This window comes from Catharus ustulatus, chromosome 5 (genome assembly GCF_009819885.2).
Source record: "Catharus ustulatus isolate bCatUst1 chromosome 5, bCatUst1.pri.v2, whole genome shotgun sequence".
NCBI lineage: Eukaryota > Metazoa > Chordata > Aves > Passeriformes > Turdidae > Catharus > Catharus ustulatus.
Genome location: NC_046225.1, coordinates 15,366,081 through 15,388,984, shown reverse-complemented (window position 1 = coordinate 15,388,984; position 22,904 = coordinate 15,366,081). Strand labels below are relative to the sequence as shown.

The 22,904-nt window shown below is 46.4% G+C and overlaps 3 protein-coding genes across 14 annotated transcripts in view; 1 reads left to right on the top strand and 2 right to left on the bottom strand.

Moving 5' to 3' along the window:
* The window catches only part of SEC31A (SEC31 homolog A, COPII coat complex component), a 38,407-nt gene extending 34,958 nt beyond the window's left edge, over positions 1-3,449 (bottom strand). For all 5 annotated transcript variants that reach the window (XM_033059974.1, XM_033059975.1, XM_033059977.1 and 2 more), the window contains exons 1-3: positions 3,361-3,449; positions 2,735-2,817; positions 2,095-2,218 (exon numbers count right to left, since the gene is read on the bottom strand). In XM_033059974.1, the coding sequence (XP_032915865.1) occupies positions 2,095-2,218; positions 2,735-2,813 (203 nt within the window). In that variant the 5' untranslated portion in view covers positions 2,814-2,817; positions 3,361-3,449. The remainder of the gene's footprint in view (positions 1-2,094; positions 2,219-2,734; positions 2,818-3,360) is intronic.
* An 827-nt stretch (positions 3,450-4,276) lies between these two features.
* On the top strand, positions 4,277-8,161 carry THAP9 (THAP domain containing 9). The gene is made up of 5 exons (XM_033059992.1): positions 4,277-4,362; positions 4,453-4,782; positions 4,827-5,011; positions 5,272-5,422; positions 5,744-8,161. Exons 1-5 carry the CDS (start codon positions 4,283-4,285, stop codon positions 7,671-7,673), a joined length of 2,676 nt encoding a protein of 891 aa, XP_032915883.1. The 5' UTR covers positions 4,277-4,282; the 3' UTR covers positions 7,674-8,161.
* Positions 8,162-11,669: 3,508 nt separating this feature from the next.
* The window catches only part of LIN54 (lin-54 DREAM MuvB core complex component), a 36,322-nt gene continuing 25,087 nt past the window's right edge, over positions 11,670-22,904 (bottom strand). For 6 of the 8 annotated variants that reach the window (XM_033060047.2, XM_033060049.2, XM_042779267.1 and 3 more), the window contains exons 5-14: positions 22,598-22,753; positions 20,158-20,374; positions 19,414-19,487; positions 19,067-19,264; positions 17,288-17,379; positions 16,035-16,106; positions 13,561-13,663; positions 13,230-13,367; positions 12,299-12,501; positions 11,670-11,967 (exon numbers count right to left, since the gene is read on the bottom strand). In XM_033060047.2, coding sequence (XP_032915938.1) covers positions 11,766-11,967; positions 12,299-12,501; positions 13,230-13,367; positions 13,561-13,663; positions 16,035-16,106; positions 17,288-17,379; positions 19,067-19,264; positions 19,414-19,487; positions 20,158-20,374; positions 22,598-22,753 — 1,455 coding nt within the window. In that variant the 3' untranslated portion in view covers positions 11,670-11,765. The remainder of the gene's footprint in view (positions 11,968-12,298; positions 12,502-13,229; positions 13,368-13,560; positions 13,664-16,034; positions 16,107-17,287; positions 17,380-19,066; positions 19,265-19,413; positions 19,488-20,157; positions 20,375-22,597; positions 22,754-22,904) is intronic. The other 2 variants (XM_033060046.2, XM_033060050.2) reach the window with 1 other exon arrangement.

Below are 22,904 nucleotides of genomic sequence, written 5' to 3'. Positions count from 1 at the left end.
ACCAGCCCCTCGTAGGTTGACAAATCCCATTTTTGTTCACCCCAGCTGAAGTCAGAGAAAAGCATTGCCTGCACTTCTCCCTAAGGACAAGCCTCTGTACAACCCCTTCCATCAGAAGGACATGTCCCCATTCTGCTCATTAACAAGACGCCCAACATGCACAACCAATAACCCACGAACTGAAAACATCTCCAATCTCCTGGCTGCAAAATCAGGTAAGTGCTCCCAACCACACCAGGAATAATCAAAAAGCTGTAAGCCCATCCAGCCACAGTCTGAAAAAAACCCTCTGCCATCTGCAAGCAGCTTCATACAGAAGAAACAGGTGAAACTAGAAAAATTCCATATCCTTTTCCATAGCTGTGCTTTTGGATGTGCAAGTGTTTTGTCTGCCATACCAAGAACTCAGCAAGTTTAGTCAACATCACAGACATATCTCTTGGACCACAGCCTGTTTTCAGACTAACTCAAGAGGAATCAAACATACTTCCAGAAATTAAGAACACTGTTGTGTCCATCTGTAAATACCCACATTCCCTTCAACTCAATTAACTTCCTGCATAAGCATTCCTGTGCACTTAGCCATGCAAAGAATGAATACGTTCTACATAAAATGACACAGCCACCTATCAGCTCTTATACAAGCAGAAAGCAAACCCACATTGACCGGAAGGTGGCAAGGAGATACTTTAACATTCACTGTAATATTGCTCTCTTTGTTACCTCCAGGAAACCTTCAAGTAATTTATTTAAATCACAGCAACTTTAGCATGGTAAGATAGATACTGCAGAAAGCTTCCCAAAGAGCATATGCTGGGTGAGAAATACCACAACAGACAAGTGTTCAGGCTCCCAGTGTTGAGATTACAGCAGGGGTTCACAAAGAATGATGTTAGAAATGGAAGTTGGTCTGTGATATCAGACAGACCCATTCCTGGGTATGATTTTTACACGTCTGAATCTAACTATACAAGTTGACAAGAAATGAAGTGACTGACAGGGTTGTCCAGGCATCACCAGCAAGACTGAACAGAACTTCACCCAAAATGAAAACAGTGAGGAACAAAACCCCAAAACTAACTGTGCAATTGCTTTTCTCTTGCCCTTTACTCTTTCCAAGATAAATCATGGTTCTATAAAAGCAGTGCAAAACTTTCCTTGGAGGGCAATTAAGGATTTATCTTTTGTGTGTCTAATCACCTGGACGTTTTCATTTACTGCAAACCAAAATACAGCCTCACGTATACACTGCTATCTAATCTTTAAAACAAACAAACAAACAACCCTCAACCTCCTTTTTAATAATTTTCTGGGGCAAAGTCAAATTCCTGTGGTGCTGGTCAAGGGAGTTACTTTCCAAGGAGCAATGCATCCTGGTTATAAGGAGTGCTTCTAGAAATTCAGAAAGCAAATGGCAAGCACTGAATCTCAGTCACAGTTAAAACAAGGTAGAACAATGAAACTCAAAGATCCAACACATGTTGGATCATGTTGGACACGTTGACATCAGCTCTGCTCACAGAGCAGGGCATTTAAGAAGGGACTGTGGCTGTTTCAGCTCTGCCAGAGAGCCGCTATGAGTGCTGCTGAGATGGAAACTGGATGTTCTGATGCTAACAATATTTGTCTGGGTAAGCACATGGTAAGGAACTAACAGCTAAGTGGAGCTATGCAGCCAAAAATCTGGCTTCCCAGCTGTAGGAACACACACAACATAACCCAAGTTAGTTATGTTACAGAGTCCCCCTGAAATGCCTGAACACAAACAGGATGGTGCAATATGAAAAGTTGCCACCATATTTTCACAATTTCACATTTTCTTCTGTTTTCTTGTGAATCCCAGAGGCTTCCTGAGATAAAGGGTCCACACATATATTCAAAAATGTTCTGTTTATGTCAAAGCATGAGCTGCTTGGTTGGAGTCCAAGCTCACTACCCCACAATATCAATTGCACACATTTGGCTTCATCTTTCAGTGCTGAACTTCTGCTTCTCTCCTCAACAAGTGCAGACAAAGCACATGAAGTGACATTTCCACAAATACCACATGTAACAGTCCCACACTCTGTACTTCTGTCTCACAACACTGCCTACCTGTGTGAGGAGGAGAACGTGGCACAGCTCTTCATATCCAGTGAAGGGTCTGCTAAGTCCAACTCAAATATTTCTAAAGAAGCACTTGTACTGAAGGTTGCATCCAGCTGCTGAGCTGATGTACCTGTGAGGAAGCATGTCTGGCAGTGAGAAAGCCACGATACACAGAGCAGTAACTGCAAATGCAGCATAAGAACGGGGAAAAAATCAGCCTTTTGAAAAGGATCCTGAGATGGGGTCAGGCTTCCGTTTCTGTTACTTAGATATAGTTCCTCTCCTCCCCATGGCTCTCCCTTTGGGTATTTCTTAATGAGTAGGAACAGGAAAAGCTTTGGGCAAGCACCTCTCCCTGATGATGCACAGAACATGGATTAAAGTGACAAAGGAGCCACAAGTGACTAGTGCTTAGGATTGGTGTCACCTTTCCCTGGCAGAAAGAGGAGGATGCTTGCTATCACTTGCAGAATGCAAAGCACGTTTGCATCAACACAGTGCAAGAACTCCACTCGAAGCCCCACAACATATACTCCACTCCAGTCCTCAGGACACAGCTTTCACCAGCTATATCTCCTACAGCTTTCGATAATGGCCCCTTCATGGCAGCCAGCACACAGAGCACATGCTTCCCAAAAAAACTCACCTGTGGCCAGGTAAATGGGGTGCTGCTGGGCAGGGCTCCATGCCTGCATGGCAGTACGGTCTATTTCCTTCAGCTTCATTTTGCTGCAAAGTAAGACCAAGAAAGGAGATGCTGAAATGGTGCATGGCGAGACTGCACTGCCACGGATTCGGGAGCCGCATTAGGACTTGGCAGAAGCAGCTGGAGGGACTGTTTTCCTAAAGATATCCTACAGACAGACACCCAAGCCATCCTCTCCAGAAGAGACCGGGGGAGGGGAGGAATAGCTCTCCATTGCCAGAGTAACATTGACACGTAGAGGAAACTGACGGTGCTGAACACAACACAGGAAAACGTGGGCAAAGCTTCGACAGCTGTGAAAACCCCTCTTCTCACAGCACCAAGGCATCGAGCACCCTACACAGGCAGCTTTCTGCCCTAACCCACGAAACAAACCCAGCCTGGGAAGACCCTCCCCAGACCGTGTCGCCGAACACCCTCAGCGCTCCTTTCTGGGTGCGATCTCAGCCCCTCAGGGCTCCCCCTGCCCCGGGCGCACCCGGCGCGGCCGCCACCCTCGCCCCGTTCCCGACGGGAACCGGAGGAAAACAGCCGTAAACCAGAGGACCTCGCCGTCCTGCCCTCACCTCGGCGTCCCCGGCGCTCACCGTCCCCGGACCGCTCCAACGTGGCAGCCCCGGCACCGCCTCCCGGCCGCCACCGCCTTCCGGGCGCGCCCCGCGGCTTCCGGGCGGCGGCAGCGGGGCCGCGCCTGCCCGGCACGGGGAGCGGCGGGAAACGGCGGGGGGTGGCGGCGGTGGTTGTGGGAGGGTGTGTATGTGTGGGGATGTGCAGCCGCCTCCTTCCGCGCGTGTCCTCCGTGTCCCTCGGGGCGGGAGCAGCCATTGGCCCTGGGGAAGAGGGAGACTGGTTAGGGGGGTGCCGGGAGCGGGGGGAGCTGGGGCGCAGCGCCGGCTGCGCGGGGGCCGCGGTGCCGCCTGTCCTCAGCTCAAGGGCAGTAATCATAGCGTGCTCATGATGTGAACAGCAGTGAGGCTCATCACGGGACAGGAGCCACCCCAGAGCGGGGGAACAGCCCCAGGGAGCTCAGCCGGTTTCCACAGGCGGGGGCGGCAGCCCGGACCCACCTCCTCACGGCAGCCGGGGCACAGCTCCGCTGCCGCCTCCCGCCGCCGCTGGGCTCCGCGGCCGCCCGGTGGGCGAACGCCGTGCGCAGGGCGGGCGCTGCCCGGGCCGCATGGCGCGGCTCCGCGGGGGCACAGCGACAGAGGCGGCGGGTGCTGCCTGCCCCGCTATAAATAGGGGCCGGAGGCGCGGCTCCCATTGGCGCTGAGGATCGCCGCTCGCCACTGGCTGGGCCCGCCGCCGCTCCCGGTTGGCTCGGGCCGCGCCCGGTGCCGCCGCCGCGCCCAATGGGGCCGCCGTCCGCCGGGCCCGCCGGCCAATGGCGAGGCGGCGGGGGGCGGTGGCGGCCAATGGGCGGGCCCGCCGTGGTGGCGCGCGCGCGGCGGCAGGCGCGGCGGCGGTGGCGGCGCGCGCGGGGCCGCCATGACGCGGAGCTGCTCCGCGCTGGGCTGCACCGCGCGCGACACCGGGCGGAGCCGCGAGCGCGGCATCTCCTTCCACCAGTGAGTGCGCCCGCCCCGCGGCGCCCGCCCTCCGTCCCGCCGTCCCTCCGTCCCGCCGTCCCTCCATCCCGCCGTCTCCCTCTGCCGCAGGTTCCCGGTGGACGCCGCGCAGCGCCGCGAGTGGATCCGCGCCGTGAACCGCGTGGACCCGCAGAGCCGCCGCGCGTGGCGGCCCGGCCCCGGCGCCATCCTCTGCTCCCGCCACTTCGCCGAAGGGGACTTCGAGCGCTACGGGCTGCGGCGGAAGCTGCGGCGGGGGGCCGTGCCCTCCCGCTTCCTCCCCTCGGTGCGGGCGGGTACCGGCCGCGCTCCCCTCTGCTCCCGGGGGTTCGCCGTGCGCCGTGACCTCCCGTTTGCTTCCCCCGCCAGGAGCCGCCGGCCGCCGGGAGGAGGAGCAGCAGGACCCCCGTGCGGGCGCTGAAGCAGCCGCTGCCCAGCCCTCCGGCCGGGGACCACAACTACAGCCTGCAGGGACAGCGGGCGGCCGAGCCGCGGCCCCCGCCCGCCGCCCCGCCGCACCAGCCGCCCGCCGCCGGGAGATGCGGCCCCGCGCACCGGCGCAGGACCGTGCCGAGCATCCTCAGGGAGCTGGCGGAGAAGCGGCAGCTTTCTGAGGAAATCGTGAGTTTGCTGCAGGCGCAGTTTTCAGGTACTGCTGGGGACGCTTGCCGAGGCAGAGTGCACTTCCTCGGCCCGGTTTCATGTCTTTGCTTAACCCGTGCCGAGGAGGAGGCGAGGCACAGCCGTGTCATTGCTGAGCCCTGCGCTTCACGCCAGACTTCAGGACGGAGTTGTTGCAGAGGCCACGCTGTTGCCTTGCGTTCTGCAGTGCATTTGTGTCGTGCATCCCAATGTTTGCAGCCATTTATTTGTTTCACTACAGTTAACCTTTTGTGATTTCTTAAGCAGATTTGCCTCGAGAGTTGCACAGCTGGAGGCAGATAGCAGACTACTCACCAGAAATGAGGCAATTTGCTTGTCTTCTCCATCTCTACCATATTAAGACCTACGATTACCTACGGAAGATTCTTCCTCTCCCTCATCCTTACAGCCTGACAAAGCAAGTTTTTATTTATTCATTCATTCAGAATGTATTTCCAGGTACTCGTGTAGAAATAGGTGTAACAGATCTGTCCTGAAGCTGCTTTGTTACTTCCCTGCATGGTCAGTACTTGGCTTCCCACCTCTAGGATGAGGAGATAAACTCAGACTATGCATGGAGGAAAGCAGGACTGCCTTCTTTACCCTGCATGTCCTGGCCTGCTCTGCAGCTCTGGGCATGGCTGACCACGTCCTAAGTGGTAAAAACTGCTGCCTATTGCTTCAGCTTTTCCACAATCATATCTCCTACTCACATCCTTTTTTTTTTTTTTTTTTCCAGCTGGCTGTCTAATAACGAGGCTGCTGCAGGCTTCAGCAGTGACATTTTTCTCCAGCTTCAGGAAGAGGTGGAGAGGGGGGATCAGGCGTACCGCTACTGCGCCGTGCTGGTGCAGGATGTGTCCCTGCAGAAGCAGCAGGAGTGGGACCTGCACACCAAGCGGCTGACGGGCTTTATTGACTTGGGAGCGGGCGTCCTGGATGCTGACGAAGCTCCGCTGGCGTCGGAAGCGATAATCCTCATGGCAGTCGGCATCTCGAGCTCTTGGACAGCTCCCCTTGGCTATTTCTTGGTGAACAGCATGTCCGGCCGCTTCCTCGCTCAGCTCCTTCGTCAGGCCATCAATAAGCTGAACAACGTTGGGATCGTGGTCCTGGCTGTGACATCGGGTGCCTCTGCTCGTGGTGCTGAGACTGCCAGAGCTTTGGGGATCAGGATAGATCCCAAAAGGATTCAGTGCACTTTCCATCATCCACCCGGTTCTGCTCACAGCATTGCATACTTCTTTGACGTTTGTCATGCCCTCTTGCTGATAAGGAATGCTCTGCAGTGCTTCCAGAAGTTAGAGTGGCTCGGTGACACCGTGTGGTGGCAGCATGTGGTGGAGCTGGCAGCTTTGCAGGAGCAGAGGGTGTTGGAGCTGTGCAGTGCCGAGTCAGGCAGGGCTGGCAGTGAAGGGAGTTTCCACCTGAAGGTCAACCTTGCTACCCTGCTGTTCAGCGAGGGTGCTGCTGAGGCACTGGAGCACCTCCAGAAGCTGGGCCTGGCCTCGTTCCAGAACTGCAGCGGGACTGTCAAGTTTGTGCGTCTGATGAGCTCTTTGTGCGACGTATTTTATGGCAGAGGTCCCTATGGAAATGAGCCTTTCCTAGCTGGAAATCACACCAAAATAAGGAATCTCTTTGATGAGGTCAAGAGCTGCTTTGTCAACTTAACAGACTCTGTGGGGAGATACATTATTAAGAGCAAACGCAGACTGGGATTTCTGAGCATCTTGCTCAATGCTGAAAGCCTCAGGTGGCTTTCCTCCAACTACACATGTCCAGAAGGCACTCCTTCCCACCACCTCCACACACATGCCTTCAGCCTGGACCCCCTGGAGCAGTTTCTCAGGACTCTCCAGCAAGCCTGTGGCAGCAGTGGCAGCCCCACCTCCGCTGTGTTCCAGGCTGCTTACCACAAACTGCTGGCCAGCTGCAGCCTGACACCCAGCTCACCACACAGCAGTGGCAGTGCCAGCCCCCAGGACGTATCCCTGTCTCAGAGGAGAGCTCTGACTCTGGGCAGCATTCGTGCTCAGTGTCACCCAGCTCCTGGGAGGACTCTGGCCCCAGAGTACCCCTACAGTGCAGGCCTGCTTTTGCCCAGCTGTGCCTTGAGCAATGCCCTGACAGATCTGTCACTGTACGCACAGAGCCTCACCTGCACTGCTGGCTGGGTGGCTGAGCAGTTGGCCTTGGACTTGCAGTGTGAGGCTTGTCTTGCCTCTCTGTTTGAGGCAGATGAGAGCAGGCTAAGATACAGGTCTGTGCTCTACATAAAAAAGTTGGGTGGCGTGAGTCTGCCCTCAGCCAGTGTGCACCACATAACAAGCACTGCAGAACAAGTCCTAAAACAATATGCCAAAGTAGGAGGTGCCAACAAAAATACCAAACTGTGGCATTTGCCTCTAGAACAGAAAGTCTTCCAGGAGCTTATGGGAGAAAGCCCCCTCTTTCCCACCCTCACAAACCACTTACTTGAGGGGGAGCTGAGCATCAACAACCACTACACAGTCTTAGTAAGGGAAATCACACGGTGTTACTTGAACATAAGAACAAGCCCCCTCCATCACCTGAATTTGAAATACCCTTGCAGAAGGGCCAAATGGAAGAGACTGAAGGGAAAGCATTTGTTTCCATCACCACTGGGTAGCTGTCAGTCAAGTTAGACCCTGTGTAGGTTTAACTGCATACTCTCTGGTTCCAAGGATGGCTGTTCCTTGCTGAGGCTCAGTGCTGGACAGATCCAGACAACACATGAGGAAATGATGCTGGCAAAGCAGTGATATTTTGGGCCACTGCAACCCCCCTAACCAGAGTTTAACTGAGCAAAGCAAGGAAGTTTATCTGATCCCCTGTTACTTATAGTAAGTCTGAAAAGCAGCCACATATTTAATGAAACTTGTGTGGCAGATCAGGATGAGCAAGGGTTGCTCGTGGTGCCTGGGGCAGTGGTAGGAGACTGCAGTGCCCCTGGAAGTGCTAGGTGGCTTTAGTGCTGCTTTCAGAAGAAAGCTGATAGTTGATGGGGTTGCAGGGGAATCACACGCACTGGCACTTTGATTTCACCAAAATGATGTGTTTTATAAAAAAGCTGGGGGCAAGAAAACTTGCAGAGCTTCTACTTAAATGTGAAAATAAAGATCTGAAAAGAACATGTCAGCTTTCCACCATGTCTCATCAAACAGCTAAAGATGCTGGTCAAGTCTTGATCCTCTGGCTCAGTGCTGAGCCTGTGACCAGATTGTTGTGTCCAGTGGCATCCAGGAGCACCCATTCCCTCCTCCAGGGGCAGGAATACATGCGTGTGCTGCAGCAGGGCAAGCATTTCAGTTGCCATTTCATGCCCCATCCTCCCAGGGCTGGCCTGTGTCTTGCAGCCCAGGGCACAAGTGCCACCAAGTAGGACAGGCTTCTTCACCTCCAGTGCTTTGCCTGGAATAGCAAAGTTTGACAGAACTGCTGCTAAGGGGTTTCACTTTGCCATGCAGAACAAGAGTTGCATCCATAGAGATGGAAAGCAACTAATTCCCACAAAACCTGCTGTTCAGTCACTTTAAAAATCCAGAATGGAGCTGGGATGAAAAATGATGATCTGCCACATCCTAGGGCAGTAATAATATTAAAGGTACCATTCTGCCTACCAGTGACTTGAGAAAAACTGCCCCTGGTTGGTTTGGGTTTCTCTTCCTTCCCTTAGTTCAGCTGCACTCAATCCCTCAAGTTCTGTTTTGAGAGCAGCTGCACCACAGCAGCCGCACCACATACAATCAGTGCTGGGAGGAACAAATCAGAACCTCTGGGTTTTTTTCCCCCCCAGTCCAAAAGCTATGCAAAAAACCATGTTGAAGCCATGACTGTCACAGAGCCATTCCAGCTACAAGAGACACTGCAGGAAACTATTCCCTTCACTCTGTATGTGATTTTTGGGACAAGTGGCAAAATGCTGCTGAAATCCCAGTGACAGAGTGGTTGCAATCATAATATTGGAACACTTGCATTGCCTCCACCTCCAGCTCTAAGATGAATAGTTATGAACTGTGCCATGGATTGCTGTGCATGACAGCACACCAATAACCAAGGGGGATATTTATTTATCTCTGGTAGCATTTGGTCTCACTGAAAATCCAAGTTAGTACTTGCATCAGAAGTGGACCTAGTGTTAACATTTATTTTGATATTTCAGTGACAAACTTGCCTATATTTGTCAGTGCTGAAGCAAAGGAGTGCAAAAAGAAATCATATTTACAGAATAGTATAAATGTTTATTTTTTGTGATTTATCTGTTTTATTTGTACAATATAGAAAAGTGTATTCTTTGAATAGGTCTTGTAAATATAAATTTAATTTTCTACTTTTGGATGTAAACAGAACTATAAAATGAACCCTTGCCCCATTCCCAATTATTTTTTATGTAACTGGATGAACTTGACTGTTAATCTTGTCCAGCAGTTTGATGCAAATGGCTAAGGAAGTACAAAAACCAATTAATACACTCTACACCAGGGAGAAGGGAGGGAGGAATCCAAGCTTAATATTTGACAAAGCTTGTTCAAAACAAAATAGAAGAACTAAGAGCATTTGATTGCACCTTCAAAGTCTTTACAAGCAAAATATTCTCCAGCAATGCCATCATACATAATTACAACTGTAATCTAAATTTCACAAGTGCTTTTGCACACTGTATATAAATACACATCACAAAAGGTGCAATTTAGAGTAAGACACTGAATATATACAAAATTAACACAGATTGAAGTCTAAACAAAAGGCATATTGCAATCTGTTTGAAAAATAACGTAAGTAGGTATTACTTTATTCACTTACACTAATTTACATTTATACAAATCTTACTGGACAGACTATATTAGGTCACTAGAAGGAAACGGAATATCTGCACTATCTACAGGTAAAGTTACTGCACTGATTTTTTAGTAAATCCATGTCCTAATCATGAAAAAACGTGGCATTTACTTACACAAGAGGTGGATTCCCTTTTCAGAGATTTGCACAAACGCTGCTATTTATGCTCAGGGAGATGTCCTTAGCAGACAGAGCCCTTCAGTGACTGGCAGGTCAGACCTGGTCTGTGAGCCCACCACTGCTGCTGGCTGCCTACCAGGCATTTTAAAGAGGCACCAGAGAAGGGTCAAAGGCCTTCTGCTCAGTGCACCAGGCTGGGAGGTGAAGCATCCTCCCACCCTATTGCCTTCACACAGAGAGGCACATATCTCTGCTGCTGGTGTGCCTAGCCCCTACCTCTCCCCAGTCTCACCATGCTAGAGAGCCTGGAGAAAGAGCTCTGCTGCATTTCTCTGTATTTACAGTCTTATAGAAGGAATACAAAATCCCTTTTGGAAAAAACATAGCTAGTTCAGGCTGCAGTGAGACAATAATAAAAATGCCTGTGATTAAACATGGTTAATGGATGTTCATGATAGGTAAGTAACCCACCAGGTTAATTCTGCAAATGTGTTCCACTATCAAAAATGTGATCTGAGATTGCCTGTAACAAATACTGTAAAAATCCCCTGCCTTAGTCTATACCCAGCTATAACCGATTGCCCCCATTTAGTGTGAAAGGATCTGTGTCTGGTTTTGTAGCAATCCTGATTCTGTGCTAGTACTTTCTCTGATCACAGCTCTCACAATTACTCTAAACAACACTAAAAGAGTCCTTATGCCAAGTAAATTGCCAACATGGAAAGAAGCAGCATCCTGAATACCCACAGCCAGGCTGAACATGATCCCTACCTGCATTTGCAAGTCGATTCAGATGCAGATTGTCATCTCCCATGACTTCAGCTTCTCAAGCCTAAACACTTTTCCAGGGTTACAGCTTGATCCTGGAAAACACAATGGACTACACAGCCCTAACTCCAGTGAGGGATTAGGCTGTTGCAGACCTTGAAAAACCAAGCTTCACCTAAACAACAGCATCAATCTGCTAGACACAGGTAACACCATGCTAGCAGACAGTCTGGCATTGTGGTGTGGCTGCTCTTCCTCACTTCTGAGGACAGGCCACTGTCTTAGCCTTCAAGTTCCATCTTAAGAAACACCTGAGCACTCTGCCCCATTCCTATCAAAAATTCCCTGTAATGCTATTCACCTCTGTACTCCTTGGGCCCTGCTCCAGAAACATTCTCCATTACTTGCTCAGTGCTACATCTGCAAGCAACCCCTCTGTATTATTGCCTATGTATCTCACAGTGCTCCATGCACTAAAGGGACATGCTGTGTCAGCTCCTACATACAAGTACTACCTTCCATTTTAGATGCTTATTTCTACATATTTCCTTTCAGAATTATCTTGGATACACTGGTACCTCCATATTACAGGTCTGTCAGCAAAAGCATGACCTGGCTGTTGACATCACCTGTGTTTTCCTGTATGCACAGTGATGCAAATCCATACACTGTAAATAATATATATTATAATAATTTATATATGCCCTTCAGACAATTATTCTGGGGGAAAGGGGAGAACACATCTAATTTTTAAGAAACCCAGGGTAAAAGCTGTACATTGGGAAGAAGAACTGACCTTTAGGTATTGTCTTACGTAGAAGAGGATTTAGCTAAGATTTAAAAGGTTCTACATCCTGTTATAAAAGAATTTCTTGTTTCAATGTTACATGGGTCAATTTACAACAAGCACCAAATTAACAAATATTATTAAATCCTTTATGCTAAACCAAAGTGTCCCTGTGCCTTAAGTGTTCTGTTCAGTCCACTTCATTGTGGCTCATGTGCATGAGTCAGCAGTTCATGGCACAAGGGTCACATTTGGACTTCCCTGCAGAGCTGATAACCCTCATCAGACAGCGTCCAAACTCCTCCAGGATCATGCGCTCTGCTGCAGCTTTGGACTTGCCCGTCTTCTCTGCTTGCTCTGCCTGTGCCAGGAGGCATTCACAGGTTGCATCGGCCACCTCCTTGGTGACAAATGTAAAGGGCAGCCTGAAACAAAGAAACACCCACTTAGTGTCTGCAAAAAACACACAAGGCACCTACTCCAGGGCTGGCAACTTTTTAGTCCAAGGACTGATGAGATTTCATCTGTCCCATTGCTTCCAAGAGCCTTCAGATAGCGAATAAACCTCAGTTAACAGCCAAATGAACTGGTGGGTCAGAATCCCTACTGTTACAGGAACAAAATGTTCCATTCATCTGACTGCTCCCACCTCTACAGCTTACACAGACAAAGCTCAGGGATGACAGGAACATACCTGTCACACCCATCACAAACCTGCTTTAGAAACAACTCAAAGAAGGTGCAGCATTAACTTACTTCCCACCACCACTGCTGAGTGCTGGTGTTGGCCTTGTCAGCAAGTCTGAGATCTGGGAAGATAACTTGGTCTTTGCAGCAGTCTGCTGCTGGACCCTGACCTCTGCAGCATCTGCTAAATGCATCAATGTCTTTCGCTCCGGGCTTTCTTCAAAATTTTTACAGCCAATGCATTTGCATATGGAAGAACACATGATTTTTGCCTGAAAGAAACAAACAACATAAGAAACCTGTTGCAAGTTTGACTTCCCCTGCGAGAAACCACAACAAAAAGGAGACCTTATTTTAATCTCTTACCAATTAACCACTAGAACAAACTTCCAAGTAGTAGTCTTCTCTCTAAATTCTTACCTCAAGTTGAGATGTCTTCCCAGAATATATACTTCAATCGAATCATAAAATCATAGAGCATAGAATGTAAATGAGTGGTTTCCCACTCATGATTTTCTTCATCAACCTCCAGTTTCCAGTGGAATTTAGACAGCTGAGTTTTGAGGGAGGTCAGTCTACCCTGTCTCTACACCCACACACCGATCAGTTAGGAGATGAACTAAGAACAACTTCTGCTTTTGAATTCCACAGACACATTCTATCCCACAGCATCTGTGGGATGCTGCTTCAACTCCTCCTAGGGACTTGGTGCAGTAGATTTCTTTAGGAAATGGTGCAATTCAGTAAAGAACAAATCCAAGCCTAAGTTCAAAGTTGCTAAACTGTTCAAAATTAAAATTACAGAACAGTAGTGACCAGTTTTTCCATGTACATGGCTTTCTATGTGCAGACTGTTGGGAGAAGAGGTAACATTCCAAGAATGGAAATAATCAGAAGAGAAAACATTATAGCAATACAAGGAAGAAACAAAGCAAACGAGTGAAGTCACTACACTAAAGGGAAAAAGCTCCTATTTTTCAAATGAGATAATGCTTCATACCTCGTAACACTCGCAGTAGTTTTTGAGACATCCCGAGCGTTTACAGTTACACCCTTTGCTGTGCCTCCGATCCGATTCTCCCTCCTTTCCTTTCCCTATTTTGGGCTTGAAGGCTTCAGGGTTTCTGTCGAGGCAGGCCTGTCAATGCAGACCCAAAGGGTCAGTCATTGCATGCAGGGAGCAGAATTTAGAGGTGCAATAAAAGGACTTAAGCCTTGCACATGTGGGAGGAGATCAGGGCATTATACACCCACTCTGCCCCGCTCTGGAGCTTCAGAAAAAAGCAGCTAAATGACTTTGATCCCAGGGGGCATGGGAAGAGGTCCCTCACCTTTATTGCTTTTTGCCTATCGTTCTCATGGTCCAGGTTGTTATAACAATTTGTACAGTTGCAGTTATTGCAGAATTCGCCGTTTGCAAAACAGTCGCAATACCTGAAACAGAAAATGCAGAAGGCATTTGTAAACACGACCATTACAGTGGTGTGTGAGAACTGACTCACCCTGCAGTGGCAGAAGTTCCTACTCTGGCACCAATATGGGTAATGCTCAACTCCACACATACAAGTGGTCCCAGCCTCACTGCAGAGCCAAAATCCTCTAGGTACAGGCGTAGCTGCTGTCTAAAGACACAGGTGGAGCTCAAGGGTGTCCACCTGAGCTCATCACAATGCACAGATCCCCCAGGCAGCACGAGAAGCTAATGAGACTTTTTCTGACTCTTGGGTCACCCACATTTTGCTGCAGTCTGCTGCAGCCATCTCACAGCCAGCTCCTGACCCAGTCAGTGCAAGTCAGCCCTCAGGAGCCCTCATGCAGCCAAAACAAAAGGCAAGCAATTGGAGTGACAGTTAACAGGCAAAGTAACCCAGCAAGGAGCTTTTTTTTTGTTAGTTTTGCCCTTAAGCCCTTAAAGGAATAACAATTGTTACATCTGGGAGGCTTTGAAACACAGGTAATCAGGGGAAGGATCTGAATGAGGATAAAGCTGAATTTAAAAAGGAACAAATATACGAACAAAAAGCAACAAAACATGGCTTTTTGGGATTGGGAAAGCCAATCATGTTGCCATGCTCCTTATGTACCTCTGATGTCTCCCATCAAAAACAACATCTCACCAATCCACAGATCTGATACATGGAAATACCACACTGATCCCCAGCTCAAACATGGCTTTAGGCCACAGCAAACTCTGACATGTTTCAAGGCTTCCAGGACCCCCTCCAGCTAATAGCTAAAAACTGCAGATCCTCTTCACTTGCTCTTCAAATCCTGCTGGGTGTGTATGGTCATTTTTTGGAGCCTAAACCCATTGCTAAACTGGCTTTATGTGACTTGCCCAGCCTAGCACTACATAAACTAGATTAGGGTTGCCCTGGAGCCCACTGCAAACCTTCATCAGGTTGAATTGGATTTTGGAGTTTTTCAGCATCTTGAATGGTCCCAGGGATAAACTAAACCAAAAGCTTTTACAACCTCTAATAGCTCTCCTTTCTTTTTTAAAATTCAGTGGTAGAATAGTCCTGGTTTCCAAAAACAAAAAAAACAAAAAAAAAAAACAAAAAAAAACCCAAAAAAAAACCCAAAAAAAAAACCAGTGCCAGCATTAATCCAGAATGTAAGTGAGCAAATAATTTAACTGAGTAGAATTCTTAGTAGAATAGGCTATATGTCTACCTTACACGAGAATTTGGGACAAAATAAGTATCCCTCCAGAGAGAAAAAAAGGTTTGATTGGTAAGAAAGCACCTGTGCCAGAGTGAATTAACCATTTGCTCTGCACCAATGCCCAGAACACACAATATCAATGATTTACAAGAACAGTTTGTGTCCTAACAGCATTCTGAAGGCACGAAGTATTCCCAGTGATGCCATTATTCTCGCAGAATTTCTAGGACACATTCAGGCACCAAAGCCTAAACCCCTACACATCAAACATACAATGGGCACTGTGAGGTCAGTCATGTATGTAAAATATCTGAAAAACAGCTACACATCTTCCTGCTATGCAACAGACAAGTCTGAGACTAGGGAACACAGGGCACACCTTCCCATACAGAGGTAGAGTGCACTACACAAAAAGACACCCAAGCTTAAGAGTTTAAACACACTTCTTAATTTGGGTTCAGATGCCATTGCATCACTTCCCCTTCAAGTACCACACCCCTGATTTCCTCTCCATTGTCTAGGATTCAGAGAACCACAGATTAATTTCAGTATCTCCTCCCATTCCTGTCCCAAAAATATCAGTAAACTGACTTTGCCTCCAGGTGAAGAAACTGTCCTCCAAACTCTCCTCCTCCAAATGCTTTTGTGTCAAATTCTTACAAATACATGGAATGGAACAGGAAATATCTAATGGATAAGCAAGAGGCAGTGAAGAATCACTTGTCTATTCAATCCTTTAACAAAATGTACACAGCTCAATTTTTCTGAAGTATTTGATCCAGCATGGTATTATTGATGCACTGCAAAGTACAGTAAATGCCCACAAATGATACCATGAGACATCATTTCACTCATGGTACCAACAAGGCAACCAGAGCTGCTGAGTGGAATTTACTCCACCATGCAAGAAGGTACACGATGCAAAAACAGACATTTTTAAATGTTATGGTCCATAGAGCTCACAGGAGTTGCAAAATAACACAGGCTCTGCAACATCTCCACCAATACCCACCTTAAATCAGCATCTAGACATAAAATTTCTGACATACTTAAAACCATTGTATTCTGATATTTGGTGCATACTTGTGATGTTAAAAATAAGGTTTAAAAGACAAAAACTCTACCAAACTGTACTTACAATTTCAAACACAGAGACTTAGTACAATTGCAAGGCTTCCTGGGGCGGTTTGCAGACTCAGAAGAAATTATTCTGTGGGGGGAAAAAAGGGTATTTATACACACACAGTTTTATCAGTTTCTTCCTATTTTAAATTAATGTAAACAGCTCATAATAAAAACTTTGAAAAAAATCTTCATATTCCCCTTGCCTTAGGCTTTTGGTTAAGTAACTATTATAAATAGTGCATTTCCAACCCAGAAAGAGATGGATTATTTGCTGCAAATTTGGATGCATGCCTGAAGTAGAAATCAGGCTTTAAAACCAGAGGAAGCATAACTAAAAAACTGGAGTCAGGGAAACCTTGCCCAGAATCCCTTCAAGTGCAGCGGGATCAGATCCAACCACAATTCACACAACACTATTCTGCCTTTTCTTTTGTTCTACTTGGAATTTAAGAAATCTCAGAAAACAAAAAATACCCTCTTTTGAATTATGGGAAAGTAAGCCAAACTATGGTATTCAGTTTCCAGATAAATTTTTTAGTAGACACAGTCTTTAACTGCTCCTAAAACTTGGATTTTGTGACACTAATCGCTTCTGATGAGATTTGTTCCATCCCTATCCAGCAATTTCTGCACGTAATACCAGGGAGATTAAATCAAACCCGTTCATTTGAATAGCTGCATCTGGATTTGGGATTAGTTTGCATCAGTTGAGGTTGCAGCAACAAAAAGCACCTTCATGTTCACAATTTCCAGCAAACAGTAACACAAAGGGACTGTGCAGAACAGCTAAGCCTTCTTGCTGGATTGGCAAAGGGAAAATAATATATGTTAGCTGTTATTTTCATCCTTAAAGGAAAAATGCAAGACTGAAAAAAGCCAAAGCCTCCTATCAGGATCTATTTTGTTGTTTGGCTGAATTTCTGCATGTGTCAAGCATCTAGCTTATATGTTGTCCAGAACCTCTGTGCAGCAATGTTGAGAAAGAGTTGAGGCCTGTAGCTCACAAGTAATGTTGCAAATAAGAAACAAGCAACTGGGAGCTCTCAGGTCAACTTCCTGCTACATGAGTTCAAAGAACAGAAAAGAAAACACAGCTTTGATCAAGAGACTGGCTCAAATGTCACAGAGACCCACACCCTTCAGTCAGATGTAATAACCACACCACAACACACTTCAGTGTCTTGGAGAATTCCCCAAATCAAACTCCAGGACCTCATGTTTATCCAAGCAGGTTTTGTGATTTTTTTTTTTTTTCAAAACTCTTACCCGTTAAATGGCAGTCGTGCCTGGGACTGGACACTGGATGTCCCTGTGAAGCCAGTGTTGCTTGCTATAGATACATAGGATGACTGTTGTAGCTAACAAAACAAAAAGATTAATGCTTGACATGAAATAAATTATATACAAAAGAATGTGTTGCTAGTCTTTAAATTAGCTTTCCAGATATTGCTACAAAAATAACTTGGCTCTAAGAACACTTTTAGACACTTAGAGAACTTGGACCATGTGGCAACTTCCTGCCTCCATCTTCACATAAAAATACTATTTTAGATTATATTTTTTGTTGTCTGTTACAGTGTCTGGATCCATGGATGGCAGGGATAACACACAGAAATGTTCAAACCGCAAACAGTTCCTGCTCCTAAAATCGTGTTCATTTTCCCCTTAATAGAGCAAAATCACTTCCTGCACAAATTAGTAGCTTCCTTTATATACAAGCCACTTAGTATGAAAGTAAGCAAAATGGTTTGCCTTCCAACTCCTCTGCATACCTGAAACCACCACCTATTTTTCATATTAAAAAACCAAAATTTTGTAAGAACCTGCCAAACAACACTGCTCCAGGCTACCTTCTTTAGCATTACCTACAAGCAGCTGTTTGCTCCTGCTGGGACAGGTTCTGGGGACATATTGGCACAAAGTAAAATACAGACCTACTGGGGCCAAGCAAATGGGGCAGGTTGCAACTGGAACACAAACCTGAGAGGAGAGGTCCAACAGATGCTAGTTTTAAGTAAAATTTGCAGAACTAGCCTGGAAGGACACAGTAACAATCTTCAGGGCCAAACTGCAGTTGTGACAAAACCAAAAGGCAACCAAATACCAGTCTGGTACCAGTAATGCCAGGAGCTATCAGTGTCTTTGTTTCTACAAAGAGTCTGCCTTCTGCAGAACATTTCATTTATTCCTTTCATCCTGATCTTGGCAAAGAGCAAAAAACTAATCCCTAGGCCTCGGCTGGGGTGACTGGTACCAGCTGCTTCTGACCCTGGCAATGTGCTTAGCATTAACTAACTCCATTTTATAATGAAGACAGCCATACTCTGTGACCAAGCAGGTCACATATATGCTCCCTCTCTCCTCATCATCAGGCCCTGAAGGTCCTGTAAACCAAGCAGACAAACCAATAAGATTACTCTGTTCCTTCCGGGCCATGGAGGCCTCAGGCACCCAGACAACCAGGTGGTGGTGACTGGCACAGAACAGGGAATTGTAACAGCACACAGCAGTTATAAAATCAAGCTCTTCCAAGTCCTGGAACTGCTGCTGGACACCGAGCCCTGTGACCACCAGTGCACAGGGTCACCTCCACTGACATCTGCTTCCTCCGAGGACCAAGCGACTTGTACTCTTTCCTATGATTTTCAAGCCTAGGTTATGATTGTTAAAGTGATGAAGCAAACTGTGCATCAAGATCTGACCCAATATGCAAATATCCAGGTGATGAGAAATTCCAGGTTGATCTAGGTGATTTGAGTAAGTTGGCATGATAAATTCTGTACTACGCTATTCAAAATTGTACTACACTGATTCTGCTTCTAGAAATGCTGTGCTAATATGCTAATAAAAACTCCAGTTGAGAAAACAAAGCTTCAATTGCAACTATGATTGCAATTAAAGTGCCATCCTCATTCTGCCAAGGGTCCCTAAAAGAAACTGTTGCCTCAGTGCCAGGTGACAGTCACAGAGCAGGAACCTTTAAGAGAAAGGCAGAATATTCCACAAGAGCAGAACTTGCTTAAGCATGCCTGGGAAAGGCCATACCTGTGTGACATACTGAGCTGGAAGGACTGCATAGCCAACATTTCCTGTGCCAGGGGCTGGTGCCAGCACAGTGCCCGGGGGGAGGTTGGTGAGGTTGGGCTGGATCTGTGGCAGTGGAGTGGCTGGCATGATAAGTCTTTGTTGGGGCTGACTGGTAGTGACTATTTGAGAAGTTGAGTTGATTGGTTTGGGCACCACCTGGAGAGAAAAGAGTTCTTTATGAAATCGCTGTTTCAGTCATTCAGAGACCATTTCATTAGTAGAACATTTCTTTACAGAGCTGGATGCAGACAATTTTTTCTGTCCAGCCAAAACAGATGAGGAATGTACATGACAAATGTACTCACCTGTTTCACAGTCTGTGCTGGTACTATGGGAACTGACATACGCACTGGGGTCGCGTTCACCACCACAGGCTTCGCTGGAGTCAAGAAAGAACATCATATGAATGTGTGTTAGTCACTCCAAGCCCACAGCTCAGCCCTTCAGACTTCCACATGTGCATAACACAGGTGCTCAGAGTACTTAACACCGTAACTCACAGCATGAAACACTTGGGTCTAGACAACACCTTTGTAAACAGGTATTTGGCCCAAGAGCATGTGCATGCATTTCACAGCAATGGCTTTAAAAAAGCCCTGGATTTCCCTTACATCCCTTTTTCCTTTGAAATCTTTTATTCCATCACTGCTCTGGAAAGCATGGACAGAAATCAGCAAAAACATCTGGCACTTCTAAAGCAATTTACATGAAAAGTGAATTTTGGCTTGTGGGCTATCCTGCCTTCATGCTCTTCATAGAGGAGGTGGGAGAGGTCATGAACCACTCACAGATCTGGTAAACTAGGGAAAAGCAACCTAAAATGCTCCTGGGATTCAGGCCCAACTACAGAGCAATTCAACAAAAGGAACATTTTCACATACAAACCAGAGGTAGCAGCAAAATATGGAATTTATGGAAGACTTACCACAAAACCAAGTACATCTGGCGGTCTTCACAGATCTGTTATGCATTCATTTTAATTGTTACAGAATAAACATGAAAGAAAACCCAACAGAGATGTCAGAAAATATGCTTCCAGCAGCACTTACCCTGCTGTAGAGGCTGAGTATTCGTACTGGGATTTTGACTGGCAGATTGGGTTGAACTACTGGCTGTTGTGGCAGTAACGAGTCTGACATAATGGAACTTGCTTCCAGGTACCTGAATCTGCTGAACATTGGGTGCAGTTGCCAAGGGAATAATTGTCTTAAATTGAGATGTACCCACTCCTCCTACAGTAATGGTCTGCACTGCTGATTTCACAGCCTGTTAAGCCAACACAGACAGCACGAAGTTATTTGTACAAAGGCAGAAAGAAAACCAGCATTTTTATTTCTCCATTTGTTAGTTGGTTACTCTAGCATACCATTTGTACCCTTGAGAGAGAAGACAGTTACCCCCTTTTTGCTTTCAAAAGCAGAACAGATGCAAAGGGATTAAATGCCTCTCAGCAGCTCAGAGTAAGCTCAGTTCCATTTTCAATGCTCTACACCAAACACCAGAGTAAGTATTTACATGAGTAGGGTGACTCAGTCCACTTCACAAGATACAACATCTGCCAAAACTACTTCAGGTGACTACAGAGAACATGGTTTATTTTCTACAATCAAACAAACACAGAAATATTCCTACTATTAAAAGCACATGGTAAGAACTTGCAGAACAGTTTGTGCTGGACTGCATTACAATTTATCTGCGTGCGTACAGATATATACTGTTAAAATAGTTTGTCATTAATCCACAGAAGTCACTGTGCAACCCTTGAGAGGAAAAGGGAACAGAATCCATAAACTGATGGACATCAGAAAGAGTACAAGCTGAGAAATGAAAGAAGCAAGAACAATGAGGAATAGCAAAACAAATTAATTAAGAAAAAAGGCAAAATGCTGAAAAAAAGGGAGCTTAGCAGACCTGTGCTACCTTACAGTTGGAGTATCAGTATACCTGGAATTTGCAAAAGTTCATCTTTCCAACTCATACTACAAACTATTAACAGGAAAGTTTTATTTTATTTCTATACATTCATCAGTCTACTGGTTTGGTAATAGCCTCTCTTCCCAGACTTGCTCAATCTCAAATCTTGATTTCATCCTTTTTCTCCGTCCATTTAACATTTTTTAGAGCTCAGTTTTTTATTCTCAGTATCTTTTACTATTGATATTAAACACATTGTCCTTGACATTAAGTATTACATTTGGTTGACAGCATGATGTGAATTCTTATGAGAACATTTTCCCAGCTGCCCAGCTTTTAGCCACTATATGAATGAAATCTCAATTAGCACACATTTTACTAGAAAAACAACCCTGGTCTTGTAAAAGGTGTTTTCTTGGGATTTTTTATTTTTCTTAAGACATTGAAACCTTAGCATCAAAATAAGCACTATGTGCAAGCACAGTCATAGACATTATTAAAGGGAGACCTGTACTCTCTAGCACACAAATGAGCAGCTGCTATCCAAGGACAACTGGGAAAATTGTAAAATTCAAGGGACAGTAGAATTCTAAGGGCATGTTCTTGAGCCCAGTGAAGACAGGTGAAGCCCCTGTTTTGTGTCAGATAGTTTTGCATCAGAACTCCACAGACACCTCCATTTTCTCACTCAGGGTGCTTACATTAGAAAGACTTAACCTTTTAACAACTATTTCATAAGACAATTTTTCCAGGGGAAAAAAAAAGCTCAAATCTCTATGGTGTCTATATTCCCATATCAGCATTCCAATTAACTCCTGTATCAGTAAGATAAGACTGGGAAAACGTGTCTGGTTCTCTGGTCTCATGCTGTACATGCATGTCCACTCCCAGCTATATCCATACTCTGGATATGTTTATATCCATACACATCCCTTCATGTTTATCACAACAAGGGTACAGATATTATGATAGAAAAAGATTTACCTAAGATCACAAAAGAGAAAAACAACAGAAATGGTAATTTGTAAGAAAGTTTTGTCTTGTGATTAATTAATGCATAACTATTTATAAAAGCTATTGCAGAAAATCCCGTTTTTCTAGAAATGAGACATAGGACACAAATAATTTCTGGTTCTGTAGGTTTCAGCCCAGACTTCTACAGCAGGAATATGAACTCCACTGCTGCAAACCTCAGAAATACCTGGAAAGTAGCCCTAGGCAGTGGCACGGAAACATTGGCAAAAGAGAGAGAACCACCCAAAGAACTCCTCCTTATGTCACAGAGTTCTTCAAGTGACTTGGGAAACACAGTACACAAACAAGAATTTACACCAAGTGGGGCTTTCCAAGTTGGAAAGCTGCTTTCTAACAGCATGCCCTTGTATGGGCTTGCAATGCTTTGCACCCCTCAGCTGAAGAAGTATATGCTCCTCAGGGCAATCCTTTTGCCAGTTCCTAAGCAAACACCATTCCGAGAACACGGTCGGGACCGCTGCCAACCCGTGGTCCAACACTCCAGTTTCCAGCAAGCAATGACACAGACACACCAGAAGACAAAGGAAAGTCAGTTTGTACCTGGGTGGTTGTGTGGTTGACTATAGCCTTCCCAGGGGAGGAGGGTGCTGACTGCTGCACTGTGAGGATCTGCTGTCCTAACGCTACATTCAGTGGGACGCCCACCGTCTTCTGGGGGGAGTTGGGAGGCTGGGAGGCCACTGACACCACTGTTAGCTGCTTGGCAAAACAAAAAGCAGTTTAAACCTCTGTGCAGGATACAGGACCCTGTACATGTACATTCCCCTCCTCAGGACAGTACAGCTCTCCACCAGAACAGAGCTCCTTCTGTGAACAAGGGTGCTGCATTTAACCACAACTCACACAG